Source organism: Rhamphochromis sp. 'chilingali' (assembly GCF_963969265.1).
Source record: "Rhamphochromis sp. 'chilingali' genome assembly, chromosome: 6".
NCBI classification, from domain to species: Eukaryota; Metazoa; Chordata; class Actinopteri; order Cichliformes; family Cichlidae; genus Rhamphochromis; species Rhamphochromis sp. 'chilingali'.
In genome coordinates, this window is record NC_137933.1 from 15,072,581 (window position 1) to 15,088,960 (window position 16,380).

The window sequence follows — 16,380 nt, forward strand, 5'->3', positions numbered from 1 at the left end:
GTTTGTAAGCTTTTCTTTTTTCTTTTTCTTTTTTAAGTTTCCTACACAGAACCCACAGCACTAATATGCAGCTAAGTAGGTATTAGGGAAACTTCCCATCTTCTCTCTGTGGAGCCCTTTCCAAAAATGTATCCCCCTACAGAAAAGACACTAACTCAGCAGTGTAATTAAACTAAATTTTACCAATTGTCAGTTCTATTGTACAATATTGAACAGGAATCACAAAAGTGCACAAGAGGCATCGGTTCAAAAGGAAGGATCATACATCGTGTTATCCAGATTCAGGTGAGTTACAAACAGGAGGGCAAAACAGAAAGAGAAAAAAAGCGAGAAAAAAAAATCCCTTCATTCGATATCTCAACTTTAAGACAAGATTGAAACTGATGAAAAATAAAAACTTAGTACCGGTATTACAGAGTAAATATGTCACTACAACATGTGCCTTTGATTTCAAATGGAGCAAGTTTCAAGATGGACTTCCTAGAAGCAGCTGTGGCACCATCCTGAAAACCTCCTGACTTCTTTAATATGTTATCGTACACCTGTGGAGACATTAGGTTAAGGTTGATTTACTTCTTACGTTCTAGAAATGGTCGTTGTAGAGAGGCACCAAAAATAAATAAATGCATAAAACATCCCTCTCCCCTTGCAAAAAAACAAAACAAAACAAAATTTTGACAAGTTTTTAGTGAAAAGCCCCATGCCATCTAAAGTGAAGTACACTTTCACATCATCCACCCATCGAGCAGCACCGAGTCCCCTCACCCAAAAATAACCACCACCATAACAAAAACCGAGTGTGTAGGAAGCACATCGAGAGCCTTGGAGACATCTTTGTTCTGCAAATGAGCAATACTACTGCGCGCACACACAAAGTCCTTTAAACACTACACTCATGGCTATACGGGGTTCCCAAAATTATTCTGGCTGTTCTGGAAGGAAAGCTCCCGGGAAAAGTTTTTTCCTTCTTTAATCTAATCAAAAAAGTGTTTACATAAAAGAGAGTTGATAAAGTCAGCTGAGGGCTCTTATTTTTAATTTATTTATTTATTTTTAAACATGGCTTTCATCATTTACGTTTCTCATCTCATTAACATCCTCGGGGTGTGCATGCTTGTCTCCTTTTTCATCTCAGTTTATTAGCAAGAATTTTAATGCATCTTCAGGTTTCCTCAACAAGAAAAAAGAAAAGTTGTTATTATGGTGATGGTCATCGATTGGCCAGTTCTCCTCACCAGGTAGGTTTAAGCTCACCTGGAGGCACTTTGTGTCACGGCCATTTGTCACATATGTGCATATAATCTAATAAGTACAAACTGTCTTCCAACACACCTGAGATAGAAGAGAGGCAACAGCGAGGACAGCCTGTACAAAGATTTCATCTTTAATTCTCGAGCGGGACACAAAGATTAACACCAATTATTACTTGAGTGATGCTGAGCAGCATTGTCTCTGTTGTTCATTTTAGCCCTTTAAGTCCCCTCCTCTACTCTAAGCTCAGACTTCCTTGTGCAGAAGTGCTGCCTTCAGGAAAAAAAACAAAACAGAAGAAAGACAGATGGACAGAATCTAAGAACCCACCACCGGCTTTTTAAACCTGTTTTTCCCCCACAGAAACGGTTAAGTAAGCTCAAAGTGTGACTCTTGATTTAGTTTTGCAATGCCAGCACACGAAATCGAGCCATTTGGTGGAGTGCACTGGCCTTCCTCCCTCCTTTTAGTCTGCCAGTCTCTCTCTCCCTCTCTCAAAAACATCTTTCTCACAAGGTAGTGTTTATTAGAAGCCAAAGCTGAATTGTGTCTGTGTGGACGTCACCTTGGGGGAATAGGTGCCACACAGTTTCTGCCCTGTAGTGAATCCTTCGTACCTGACCTCCGACCCTTTTAGCTCAGTGCTACTTTTCCTCAGTTATCAGCACCCAGCTTAGACAGCCCCTGCCTGAACTCTTGCAGCTCATCTAGCTTTCCATCTAGAACATCCATCAACTTCTTCAGCTCGATCTTCATGTTTCCTTGCTTTTGTCGGCTGTCGTCTATGTCCAGCTGAAGACCCTCTATTCTCCCCTCCAGCTCCTTGTTTCTTGTCTCTGCAGCCTGTGGAAAGATGTCGGGAAAACATTAACGTTAACATTTGATGTATCAGCACAGCTGGTTTGTTGTGTGTGTTTGAGCTGAAATGAGCAAGAGCTTTTTCACTTGCAGTAACAAACAAAAGCCTTCCCATGTTGCATGTGCAGCTACACAAAGAGAGAGATCCACTTGCTGTAGGTTGGGACGGGAAAACATTTATGTGAAAGAAACGTGTTTGCATATGTGAATGGGACATGAAAGTGAATCTTTCAGACTAACAGGCAACACGAGTGACATGTTAATAATGCTGAAGATAGCAATGAAGGGAGGGATTTAAAATAGGAGTGCTAAAAGGGTGTTGCGCCTGCATGACTATGTTCCAGCTGACTCCTGAAACCTGATCTCCATGAGGGCTGTCATCTTTAAATAGAGGGCAGCCGTAACCACAAACACAGGGGTAGAATAGGTAGACTTTTTTTTTTTTTTTTTTAAAAAGCATCAACTCTGCACCAGCAAAGATAATTTTTTACAGCATTTCTGTCTAAATTGAGTCAAATTCAGCTTTAGGCTCCATAGTTGGACAAAAGGTATTGGAGAAACCCCATCGTCTATGCCTCTTCTCAGTTTGGATAACTGGTTAGATAAACTCCGGCTTGAGCCATTTTTGCTGTCTTTCACCCAGCTGGCTGCTGCAGAGACAAACCATGCCGTCGAGCGTTGTAAAGCACAAGAACTTCAGGCATGCCACTGTTGGTTTTATTCATCACTCCATGCCCAGATTGAAATGGCAGCACATGCACTGACAGCTTGGACGATAAAAATCCCGATCTGAGTCAGTCAGCACAGGGCGACATGAGCGTCAGTATCAATGCAGCTCATGTCAGACTTGGCACTAACAGGACACACGGTGATCCAAAGAGCCTGGCTCATCTAGTTCTACAGAAAGTCTGATATTATTCAGCGAGGAGTCAGCTTTGAAGAACAGGTGCCCTTTGTTACAAAGAAGACGTGAGGCTTCTCACAGGCACAACCCACACACCTACAGAAATGTTATAAGAGCTGATCATTAAAGCTTTGAGCAGAGCTCTCAAACTACTTCAGCTGTTTTTATAGCAAAAACAGATCAAATCTGCACCAGCAGGAAACTAATAAGCTGTGACAGAGACATATCTCTGTTCCACTGAAGAGGGAGAAAAAAAAAGAAAAAAAAGAACCCTTTTCAAAGAGGCAATAATCCTCTCTGCGCTGTACTGGGGACGGACCTTTATTATTAGATACAGTAACGACGACAATGTGCGTTAGTGAGACACGTGATAGGAATGTTGTGTCACCAGCCCTCAGGCAGAATGATGAATAGCAACTCTTATTGTCTACCTTCATCTGAAAGCGCTGCTTACGCCTCAGAGCCCGAGTGTTAGCTCGCTGTGATAGCCATTGTGTCCTCACGTGTGTGTTAGGTCTAGACAACTCTCAGCCTGGTCTCTGTACTCTGCAGTAAATCACACCTGAGGGGGGGTAAAAACTAGGGCTTGTGCCGGGTGCTTTTGAACGTACCTGCAGTTTCGAAGTGATGCTCTCACACTCCGACATGAGCTGAGGGATTATCTCTGCCTGCTTCCTCAAGTTCTCCAGCTCCTGGGAATAATGTTAATAATAAAAAAATGTAAAATCCAGCGATTCCGATGTCAGTCAGGGTCTTAGGAACAATCTAAGTTATTTAGCTGAAGGACCTTTGAAATTTAAAATAAATCATTCTTAATTGCTTTTTTGTATAAAAGTATGTAGATAGACTGACAAGAACAGCACCCAGATAAAACGGGACATTTAAGCCAGTAATTAACTGCTTGCCAAGAAAAGAAGAAAAAAAAAGTGTGATGCCCAGCATAAACCCTGGAACATAATTACAGTCATGATTTTATGTCAGTGTTAATTAAGGTGCACCATCCTTTGTAAATAAGCCAACCAGGAAAAATGAAAAAAGGTCAAAGTGGTACAAAGAAGGCAAAAAGGACATCAAGATCAAGAGATAGCCTTGTGATCATGCCTCCGTCTCCTTCTCAGGTAAACATCTCAGTTACTGCTCTGAAAACCTCCTCCCTGCTTTAAGCAAAACACTATGCGGCTTCATGGCATCTGTTACCGCTTCGAGCACATTTTCGCCAAGTAATAATTGCTTGAGTCTTTGTAGTTACCTGCAGTGGCTTTGTTCTGTTAGTTCACTGCTGGCCAGCACAGGGGTCACAGCAGTCAACTCTTAATAATTCATAGGCACACTTTTAAGTTTGAGGCGATGAGGATGTGGATTTCTAGACAGGGAGGGGGTGAGTCACTGTGCAGGTGAGCCTCTGTGGGCCGCCTGCGGCAGCAATGTTGTGCACACAAGGAGACTTTCTCTGCAGACCCCATGGTCGGTGTTCACAGCGTTATGGAGGATACACAAGAAAGGCAAAGCCGAGCTCCCAAAGGATGCCATTCTTTGCTCATCATCTTTCAAATTCAGCTCCAGCTCTTTGAACTACTTCCCTTCCTCTTGTTGTGTAAAATATATACCGCCTTCGAAGGAATGATTTATACGTTCTATTAATACTCTGGCCGCCATGTGGTAAACTAGAATATCCCAGACACTCTTTACCTCAGGCGATCTGAATGGGACACAGTAAAGCTGTTATTGCCACTGAATTGAAAGAGAGGGCATTGCACTATATGAGACAGATGCACAGATGACCCCAAACCAGAAGTATATAAAAATGCATACATATCCTACTTATGGTTTTCACACGTTACTGATTGCGTCTCCCTTTCTTGGCATCGACAAGGAGACGCAGTCGCTGATGAAAAGGGCAGCAAGACTCTTAGATTGGCAGAAGTCAGTTCTAATTTGTCTGCGGTCAGAAAACGGCATCTAACCAGCAATAAGCAAAGGTTAAAATGCCGCGTGGTCGCACAGAGTTCATCCTCATTAGAAAGAACAGCGCCATTAGGCCGTGCTGAGCTGACAGTCGGCTAGTTTGGATTATGGATGATTAATGTAGGAGACACAAGGTGGTTTCTTTCAGGTTTGACTAGAGTGGATTAATTTTTAATTTTTTTAACAGTACAAAAAACCCCAAAACAGTTTGATCAATCAAATTGAGACAACGGGGCAATATAAAGAGCTGTCTGGGATTAAAATTGGAAAAAAATTAAAAAAAAAAAATCCACACAAAACCCAAAGCAGAATCTAACATTTCCTATTGAGGCCTAATCACTTCCTCGGGGAAATAAAAAGGCACTAGAACTAGTTTGTAAAACAAACTCTCCATTGCAGCTCTGCAGACCGACCATTGTGATGCACGTCTCACCTGCTCCTTGTCCTGTAGCTCAGCCTCCAGCTCCTTTACCCTCACGGTCAGCTGGGCGTTTTTCTGTCTCTCTTGATTGGCTTCATTGCACTGGGCTTCTAGTTCAGCAATCTAAAATACAGAGGGGGGGGGGGGGGGGGGGGGGGGGGGAGTTAAAAGAAAAATTAGGCATTTTTCTTAAGCTAATCAGATTTTTTTTTAACATATTCCTCCTTGTTAAGCGGAAGCCTGGATTTGTTGTAGAGTATAATGGCAATTTCAAAACTGATACCAACAATTAAAAAAAGGAAGGGTTAGAGAATAACACTGGTACCACACCAGCCCAGCTGCAGAAACAGCCCACGTTGATTATGAAACTAAAATGATTCTATTTTTAGCAGACTGAGACTGCAGGCAACACAGAAGCTAATGAAATGTACAGTACCTACAGTGTTTTGCTCTGTACAGATTTTGACCAAACCCGTGGCAGAGAACTCTGTGTGTGCAGTTTGTGATAGAGTTTTCTTCTTTTAAAGCAGCGGAAACGGTTTATCAAACCTGTCACTTTTTCCTCAATCAATGGGCTAGTCTACATTGTTCAACTTCCCCGTAGGAGTGCATGAGTGTATTACCTTGTTCCTGAGCGTGTCACTCTCCTCCTTGCAGGCACTAAGCTGTTTCTTCCAGCTCTCTACATTAGCTGAAGACTCCTGCAGTGCATCCACCAGCCTGGCATTATTTTCTCTTAAAGTCTGAAGCTCTGTTTCCCACTTCTTGGCGTTGGTGTTGCTGTCAGACAGGAGCGACAGAAAGAGATCCAGCAGGAGAGTTATTAATGGAAGTAAAATTTTATTTCAACCACTCCGTTTTGAAAAGCTTGTGAGTGCCAACACGGAACATATTTCTACAAACTCCTTCCAGACACATCTACTTAATTAGTATTGCTGCACATTACGCTGTTGAGAGATGTTTAGACCACAATAAAAAAAAGAAACAAAAATTTAAGCTAGAAGTAGATAAAATTCCCCCAAAATCCAACAAACTGGCACCAGCATGTGATTTGTTATCTTTCATATCACAGTGAGTGTATTCCTATCTTATCGATAAGGATGGGGAGATATGTGATGTATATTTAGTATGCATCACTGTCCCCACTTCCTTATGCATGGCTGGGTTGAAGTGTTTTGCTCTATCATCAAATGTGGACAGACTGGCATCGCAGCATTCTGCAGTCCTCTGCTGTTTCACTGCTGTGACACTCTCCAACAAAAACAAAATCCAACAGTTCTGTGAATGCATGGGAAAATGCACACAGAGAGACAATTTTACATCCAGAAGCTAGAGATATTTAGATGCCCTTATATGAAGTGAAGCGCTTCCTTCAGCAACTGTTTCATATCAGTGTTGTATTAAATTCTCAATTATGACTTTTTGATTTTGTAGGTTTGTTTATTAGGATAATTCCTGAAAAGAGCTCTGCAATCAAAATTTGGACTTTATTAGTTTACCAAAGGAATTTTAATAAGTGAACTGGTCAAGATAACCTCAGATTCTTTAGATATACAAAGGGAGCACTGTAGAGTGACATTTATGCAGTGTGGTTGTTGTTCTCAGCTGGTGCTTTGAGAAAAAAAAAAACATTAAAAAGAAACAAAACAAGTCAGAAAATAATAATCCATGCATTTACTTTAGTTTTTTATAATTATTTTATAGTTTCATCTTAACGATTTAGCACAAGTACAAACATTTGTTACAAAGCAAACATACAGTGGGGCAAAAAAGTATTTAGTCAGCCACCGATTGTGCAAGTTCCCCCACCTAAAATGATGACAGAGGTCAGTAATTTGCACCAGAGGTACACTTCAACTGTGAGAGACAGAATGTGAAAAAAAAATCCATGAATCCACATGGTAGGATTTGTAAAGAATTTATTCGTAAATCAGGGTGGAAAATAAGTATTTGGTCAATAACAAAAATACAACTCAATACTTTGTAACATAACCTTTGTTGGCAATAACAGAGGTCAAACGTCTACTATAGGTCTTTACCAGGTTTGCACACACAGTAGCTGGTATTTTGGCCCATTCCTCCATGCAGATCTTCTCGAGAGCAGTGATGTTTTGGGGCTGTCGCCGAGCAACACGGACTTTCAACTCCCGCCACAGATTTTCTATGGGGTTGAGGTCTGGAGACTGGCTAGGCCACTCCAGGACTTTCAAATGCTTCTTACGGAGCCACTCCTTTGTTGCCCGGGCGGTGTGTTTTGGATCATTGTCATGTTGGAAGACCCAGCCTCGTTTCATCTTCAAAGTTCTCACTGATGGAAGGAGGTTTTGGCTCAAAATCTCACGATACATGGCCCCATTCATTCTGTCCTTAACACGGATCAGTCGTCCTGTCCCCTTGGCAGAAAAACAGCCCCATAGCATGATGTTTCCATCCCCATGCTTCACAGTAGGTATGGTGTTCTTGGGATGCAACTCAGTATTCTTCTTCCTCCAAACACGACGAGTTGAGTTTATACCAAAAAGTTCTACTTTGGTTTCATCTGACCACATGACATTCTCCCAATCCTCTGCTGTATCATCCATGTGCTCTCTGGCAAACTTCAGACGGGCCTGGACATGCACTGGCTTCAGCGGCGGAACACGTCTGGCACTGCGGGATTTGATTCCCTGCCGTTGTAGTGTGTTACTGATGGTGACCTTTGTTACTTTGGTCCCAGCTCTCTGCAGGTCATTCACCAGGTCCCCCCGTGTGGTTCTGGGATCTTTGCTCACCGTTCTCATGATCATTTTGACCCCACGGGATGAGATCTTGCGTGGAGCCCCAGATCGAGGGAGATTATCAGTGGTCTTGTATGTCTTCCATTTTCTGATGATTGCTCCCACAGTTGATTTTTTCACACCAAGCTGCTTGCCTATTGTAGATTCACTCTTCCCAGTCTGGTGCAGGTCTACAATACTTTTCCTGGTGTCCTTCGAAAGCTCTTTGGTCTTGGCCATGGCGGAGTTTGGAGTCTGACTGTTTGAGGCTGTGGACAGGTGTCTTTTATACAGATGATGAGTTCAAACAGGTGCCATTCATACAGGTAACGAGTGGGGGACAGAAAAGCTTCTTACAGAAGACGTTACAGGTCTGTGAGAGCCAGAGATTTTCCTTGTTTGAGGTGACCAAATACTTATTTTCCACCCTAATTTACGAATAAATTCTTTACAAATCCTACCATGTGAATTCATGGATTTTTTTTTTTCACATTCTGTCTCTCACAGTTGAAGTGTACCTCTGGTGCAAATTACTGACCTCTGTCATCATTTTAAGTGGGGGAACTTGCACAATCGGTGGCTGACTAAATACTTTTTTGCCCCACTGTATATGCCAAGAACGGCACCGCTATAGTTCAGCTGGTTAGGCAGGTTAAGCAGGAAAGGCTGCAGTGGCCTTTGTGTAATTAGTACCAACTTGCAGTGACTTTTTCAACTTTGTCAGTTTCTTTCTAGGGAAATTAATGAGAACTACAAGATCTGTAAAAATGAATTGTTATCCACACCACTCATGCAAATATTAATGTAGTTCTTACTTTTTTTAGGGGTCTATTGCTGCCAGTAAAAATTTGCAATCCCCTCCAGTCCACCCGCACATCTGGATCAAATAAATCCAATATGATATGGGATTTCATTTTATTATTATTTTTTCCCCCAATTTCCTCACTGTGGTTTTAATTGACTCTGATGGCCCGGGGCCCAGGGTCATTTTAATCTCATCTGGAATCACATCTGGCATTTCATGCAATTACCAATTTGTACACTCTACATCTGGATTATAAAGCCCAAATAACCAAACGGTGGACTGGAGGAGCATCACTCTTTGGATTATATGCTTTCTGAGCCCTTTTGGAGTCATTACTGCTTTAAGTAACAGCAATAAAATAAAGAGAGAGAACATACGAGCACAGTTTAATATGCATGAGTGTGATCAAGAGCTGATATGATCTGGATTGGGTTTACACACTTGCATGCTTGTAATATAGTAGTTTATATGTATAATATAATAAATATTGAGCAAGCTGTTCGATTGGACGAGTGTCATGCCATAATTATGCAGTACCTGTCTCACTGAAGTGTGTCCAATCTGCTTATTTTACATTCAAACAGCCAGATTTCAAACACCTGTGTGGTTTCTGTTTGATGCCACAGGAAAAGTTTATACAGCACTTGCATCAGCAGCAGCAGCTGCAGGCCAAGCAGTGTGTGAATTTTTATTACTTTTTATTTATTTGGTTGTGATGAAACAGTTGCAGAGAAGTAAAATCAGTTATAAAGTATGTGTTTTAGTTGGTTTGCATCATCACACAGTACGAAAGTTCTTGTTTGAACCAGCTGTTTCCAATTCGATTTTTCTATTTTTATTCTTTTTTTAAAAACTGAAAAAAGAAAATTGTTGGAAAATGTGTTTTCATTTGGTGAATACAAATTTAAATATAAGCACTTTGATGCAGCCCGGGATGTGAATCTTGAGACTGATATTTAGTAGATTTGAAACAGGATTTAATCACATATGATTTCACATTAAGTTGATGAAATAAAAATCTTACCTCTGCTCTACTGCACTCTTGAGACGTTCATTCTCACTCTGTAGGAGAGCAGCCTCCGGACCGACGTGAGAGATTTTCTCATCATCTGTCCCATTAATGCTGGATGCCTGGTTGGTTGAGGGTGTATCACGACCAGATTCCGACTGAGAAATTGAGGGAAACTTTTGTTTCAAAGCAGGTTTTAAGGAGGCCTGTGGTTAACATGCAGCCACCTAAAAGGGTCTCATGGGTTAAAAGACAGAACTCTATCTCAGAAATCCTGCTCTCTGAAAAAGGGCCCTAGGCTTCTTTTGGCAAAACACCCTGAAGACGTCAGCTATGACAGCCAAGGGTTGAGGGTAAATGCTTGCCAGTATCTATCGTGTCATATGGGCCAGAAGCTTTGTGTGCTTCAGGGCTGATCCTTAGCACCTGGAGCCAGAGCGAGTAGAAAGCAGGCATGTTAGTTGTGGGTGACTGTGGCATGAACCACTAACTATCATTATCATTTATGTAGATCTGAGCAAATTTACTGTCACTGTTTATAGCTTCCTTATCCTCTAAGTTACTATTGTGCCTGCAAGGTAGTAAGGACGATCTTTGACCTCTTATTCATGACGGCTCACACTACTCCACGATTCCGTTGTAATATTTAAACACGAGATCCATTAATATTTGAACATATTTACATACATAATTATGCCAGAAGCCATTTCTAAACACAGAAAGTGTATCATTTGGTGTTTGTGAAATCATTTCTCATTTTCTCTGTGGCCCTGTAAGCTTTCTGGAAGCCAACACACTGACTGTAGATGAAACAGGTGGAAAGCCAAGGAGATGAAATGAATCAGACTTTCATACGGCACAGAGATATTATTTACCTGGGAGTGATTACTCAATGTCTCCACCTTCTCTTGAGATTTGTCCCTTGCTAGCTTAGCCTGTTCTTTTACCTCCTGGAACTTCTCAGCAAACTGAAAGTACAAGAAGATATGTCAGGAAGCTGTGGTTATTAGTGGCAAGGCGAGGTTCATTTTTAAACATTATCTAAGGATGGTGAGGATCCGCGATACCCTTAAATATATATCTGATCGTTCCAGTTCTCTACCAATTTTAACTGATAACAAAGCTGCACTTTTCCACACTTTGATTTTACCACAGATTCTACTACTATTACTACTACTATTAATAATAATAATAATAATGATAATAATACATCAACAACTACAATAACATTAATAATAAAGAAAAGCTAACCATTTAAAAAAAACCAAAAAAAACCAAAACACAGATTCAGTTTAAGCCCTTCAACCTCCAAAGCATGATCCCCTCTTGAAAACAGTTAAGAGCCCCTGATCATAATGTCAGAGAGGCTGACCGTTAGAATAAGGGCTCAGCAGGTTAACTATACAACATTTTAAATTGATTCTGTGATTTTGGATTTTACTTTGAACCAGCAAAGAGAATCAACGAAAGGGGAAATGAGCCATCCATCAGCTTTATGAAGGATCTGCTACAAAAACCTCTCACCTTTGTGAGCTGCTGCTCTGAAGCGAAGCCCAATCCAAACACTGTGTTGGCCCTGCTGTCGGCCCACTGGCCAAACTTCTGTGATGTCTTGGTGAACGTCATGTTGGGTGTGATTGTGCTGTTGATGATGACCTGTTGGGAAATAACACATAGATTTTTCTAAGCCTAGTCATGTGTAATCCTCCCAGCATAGTTCTCAGGTCTTTCTGACACTCCTCATAAAAATAACTGATGTTGGATTTCAGCAGTACAGAGGTTGGAAAATTATGCGTCTCATTCAGCCAAGACATATTACAGAAGCTGTTCCAGCAGCTGCATTCACATAATAAATAGGCCCACCAATTTAATAAAGGACAATCCTCTATTGTAGCTCCATTCACACCAGACTACACCTGTAATATGCTGATGGCTGTATGCCAGTGCCCACACACGGCATATTGGATCATTTTAAAAGAAATAATAAATCATATAAAAAGCAGATTTATAAGCATGTCTCTGAAATATATAGCAGTTATGTGTTCACAGCTTAAAGAGTACTAATCTTTGATTATTGTTAAACCAGAGGGCATACAAGGTTTCCACATTTATAATTTAGGATGCTGAATAGCAAACACTTTGTCAACCCAGAGTTTTAAAGTTTCGACATTGTCGCGTGAATCAAACGTACCATTTTTAATACACTCCAATAACCTGTGTGGGACATTCATGTGTTCCCTTAATGTTTAAAGGGTCACAACAGAAGATGGATTTGCACCTTTGATTCGGCAAAGATTTCACACAGGATGACCTTCCTGATGCAACACTACCATTTATCCAGGATTAATTATCCTAAAGCTTATTAACATCAGGTTTGGTTAAGGATTTATCATACACCAGCAATCAGGTTGAGCTATTTGCAAAAGTCTTTATTGCATATTCAGCTCCACGCAAAAGACCTCCACTACTTTGTGATACTGATTTAAATAAAATAGTTGCAGACCGCTGCCTCTCTCAACTCACTCGTTTCATTCCCCAGTTACAAATAAAGTTTTGTTCACTAAATAATTTACATGCAAATGTAAAAAGCACACACAAATGGAAAAACACTGACTGCTGACCCGCTAACCTCTAAGCAGTTGAAGTACAGTCTCTATATTTGCCATGGTATTAGGGTTGCCAACCGTCCCTTAAAATACGGAATCGTCCCGTATTTAGAAACAAAAGTACACGTCCCGTATTGAGCTAATAAGGGACGCACTTTGTCCCGTAATACAGTGAGAATCAAAAGTAGTCTATAAATGTTAATGGAATTAACGCTTTGTTTGAAAACATAATTCCCAGCCCCTCTCCTGCTTTGTGACCAATGAGCTGACAGCACACTTATGACAATTCGAGTATGACAATTCAGATTACCGCTCATCTCATTGGTCGAGGAAAGGTCGCTTACGGAGAAAATACCGGAAGACAACAGATGACCACAACAACAAGCATGGCCAACAGGGGAACAAACGCCGTCACTGCGGTGCAAGTCTCGGACGACAGTACACCTAAAGCTGGGCAGACACTGTGCGATTTTTTCAGTCGCGTTATTCAGCTCCTGCTCAAACTGCACGATTGACTCGCAGGGTTAGAAGTTGGTAGGTCACGATGCAGGTCTCACACTATACCGCCCGATGCTCTGATGCGACCTGAGTGCTCACACTGTGCGTCCATAAAATTAAGGTTATAACAGAAAATCTGTCGCTCGCTCTCTCTGTCTCTCACTCACAGACACACCACCACCATCAACTTTGCTAAATTGCTAATGAAAAACATGATCAGGCAGCTGTGATTTAGCAGCGATGTAGATCCAACTATTTTCACGGTTGTTGTGGTCATGATAATTTTGTGAGGCCACATCGAAAAGGCTCGGATGAGCTTTTCAAAGTTCTACAAGTTGTGCCTCCATCGCTTGTGTCCAGATCACACGCTGCACAGCCGTGCTGCTCCGTCTTTTTCACGGCGTTTACATGTTTGCGCGCGAGCAGTGTGAGCGGCTCACGAGCGATTGATGATCGGGAGCTGGTCGTGAGGTGTTAATCACTTCTCGTTACCCCACGTATACTACACGACGCACGATGAAGGCCAAAATCGGTCCGATCACTCAAAAATCGGCTCAAAATGGGCCTAAAACCGCACAGTGTGAGCCCAGCGTTAGAGCAGCAATGTTTGTTCCCCCTCAGAGAAAGGGAAGAATGGGAAAAGGAAAACACCTGGCTGGAAAAAGTTAATATGGGCATGTGCAGTGAATATCAGCGCTATGTGGCCAGAAGTGTGATAATATAATTTATTTTGTGTAATAAACGACTGCAAGGATAGATGATTACAACAAATAGATGACTAATACATAAAAGTAATACATAGATGAATAATGATGATGAGTTATGATGCGTAATCATGGGAACAAGCGGGTTTTCAAACGGGAGCAGCTGATTAGCATTAGAAAAGCTGAAATAATACCTCAGCTGAAGCCAATTGTACTAAATGCACTAAATGTGCACTGTTACAAGAATATTTTTCTTTCTATTGTTTTCTATTATTTTAAGTTAAGCAGGACAGAGTTCTTTTAAAGAAAGATTTACTTATATTCTCAAAAGTTAAGCATGACAGGCTTCTGTTTAAGAAAGAGACCTGTTTTACTGTGTTAATGTTGTCATTTTGAGCTAAAAATAAATGGCTAAATGATCATTTGTTTCACATGTGTTCATATCACAAAGAATACACATCTACTTAAATCAAATTCAAGTCAAAGGGTTAAAAAAAATAATTTCACACACAAAAAAAGAGCTAGAAAATTCACCACACTGGGAAGGGTGAAGACAACTGGGTCGCCCGGCCCTGGCCACGAGGTGTCCCTTATTTATTTTTCAGGGAGTTGGCAACCCTACATGGTATCCATTCACCTGTTGTAGCCATGCCGCAACTCAGATGCCAGAAAACATCTGCTGCAGTCTAAAATTGTAACGGGTGCATGTGTCAGTGAAGAAAGCAACACGTGTCTAAACACCATGTCAGCCTGACTTCACCGATTTGTATATCGCATCACAGTTCATATTAGGGCTGGGCCATATTATACCGTTCACGGTAATACCGGTATAATGTTAGGCAACGATAGGAAAATGAAATATCGCGATAGAATGGGAGTAAAACGCGCATGCGCAGTGCCTTTGTTTTCATACGCACATGGCCGATTGTTGAGTGAAACAGATGAACCAGAATTGGTTTGTAAAAATGGTGCAACTTCAGTGATGTGGAACTGGTTTGGTGTTTGTCCGTCAGATACACGACAAAGCACATTTTTTTGCAGAACATGCAAGCGGCCGTTGTTATTGTCATATTTGTCGGACTAAGATGCTCTTAAATCTGGGAGTAATCTGGGTCCTAAACTCCGTATATTTCAGGTCAAACAACACTGCAGCATCACTTAGAGTTAAAAACTGTCTAAATTCTTTCATCTTTAATAAAACGATCAGCATTGCTGCTTTACCAGGTGTAACTATAAAGTTTAACTTCCAGGCATCCATGAAAACAAAAGTTATTACATTTAACGGAGTTAGAAGTTAGCAGGAAGCTAGCGGAAGTTAGCTCGCTAGTTTCGCTAGTTACCTAAGCATGATATAGCACGTTCTGACAGAGAGATTTCTGAAAAAAATCAAACGTGCAGCTCTGCTATCACTTCCAACATAAATGAAGACAGGAAACTAAACAGCAGTGACGTTTGTAGGGTTACTGAAGTTGGGCTAGCTGGTATATAATGATGTGCTACGTGATCGCTAGCGACACAGCTATGTTAGCATAACATAAACAGTGAAGCTGGAGGACGAACACTAACACTTTTCCACTTATAAAAGTTAACGTGAAGGTTCTTCATGGTTAGAGACAAATGCAATCGCATGGCAGGATACTGTAAACGGACCAAACTTCAGTCAGGAGAACAACTGAGATAATCCATCCACAATACCAGGTTAGTCATTAATATACTGCAACAACATGGGAATAGAGCAGCTGCCAGAGAATTCAACATTAATGAATCAATGGTACAGAAGTGGAGGAAGCAAGAAGAATGAGTTTAATAAAGTTTGATTTATCTGACTGCTTTGTTTCGCTTAATGTGCCTTATAATCCCGTGCACCTTATGGTCCGAAAAATGCGTACTGCACACTGCAGTTTAATGTTGCAAAGCACCTCTTTTTAACTTCAGTGGATATTATACATGGTTATGCTCAGGATATGTCAGCCCATTTCTACTGGAAATGCCTTTTGGTTAAACTTTCAGCAAGGAATTTGCATTTGCACCGTTACATTTTTATAAAGCTTTAATGTACATAAAAACCAGCTTCTTGTTTAAGTGAAAATAAATGGAAGGTTGTCTTTTTGCGCTAGTAATGTTGTGGAGTTGTATTTTGTCTCGCATCAATTATATCGTCGGTTATATCGTTATCGCAAATTTTCAAATATATATCGTGATAAATATTTTTGGCCATATCGCCCTGCTCTAGTTCATATAGACAACTCTGATCCTCTGTGATGCTAGATGTGCATGTAAACACAAGCAGCTTTGATTTATTGCTGCATGCACACAAACCCAGTCTCACTACAGAGATATAACAGAACTTAAAACCAGCACACGCAAATTATCCCAACGATTAAGAAACAATAGAAGACAGTCTAATGGCAGAGCAGCCCTTGTTTCATAGCAACATGGCTCTGAATACAGGATCTGAGGATTTAAACTGCTGACAGACTCGTGTCCCATTCTACGCCCCCACTGTCTCCCTCTCCATCTTTTTAGTGGCTGAGGTGTTAAAACTCTTTATACCACATCATTACTGGACACAGCGAGCCAAAAAGCAGAGGAGCCTGAGCGAG

General features: G+C 41.1%; 1 protein-coding gene across 1 annotated transcript in view; it reads right to left on the reverse strand.

Annotated features, from left to right (window-relative positions):
- Positions 1-10: 10 nt before the first annotated feature.
- Positions 11-16,380, reverse strand: part of homer2 (homer scaffold protein 2) — a 37,813-nt gene continuing 21,443 nt past the window's right edge. The window contains exons 3-9 of the mRNA XM_080884092.1: positions 11,494-11,625; positions 10,845-10,937; positions 9,985-10,127; positions 6,023-6,179; positions 5,412-5,522; positions 3,625-3,705; positions 11-2,094 (exon numbers count right to left, since the gene is read on the reverse strand). Of these exons, the coding sequence (XP_080740218.1) occupies positions 1,906-2,094; positions 3,625-3,705; positions 5,412-5,522; positions 6,023-6,179; positions 9,985-10,127; positions 10,845-10,937; positions 11,494-11,625 (906 nt within the window). The 3' untranslated portion in view covers positions 11-1,905. The remainder of the gene's footprint in view (positions 2,095-3,624; positions 3,706-5,411; positions 5,523-6,022; positions 6,180-9,984; positions 10,128-10,844; positions 10,938-11,493; positions 11,626-16,380) is intronic.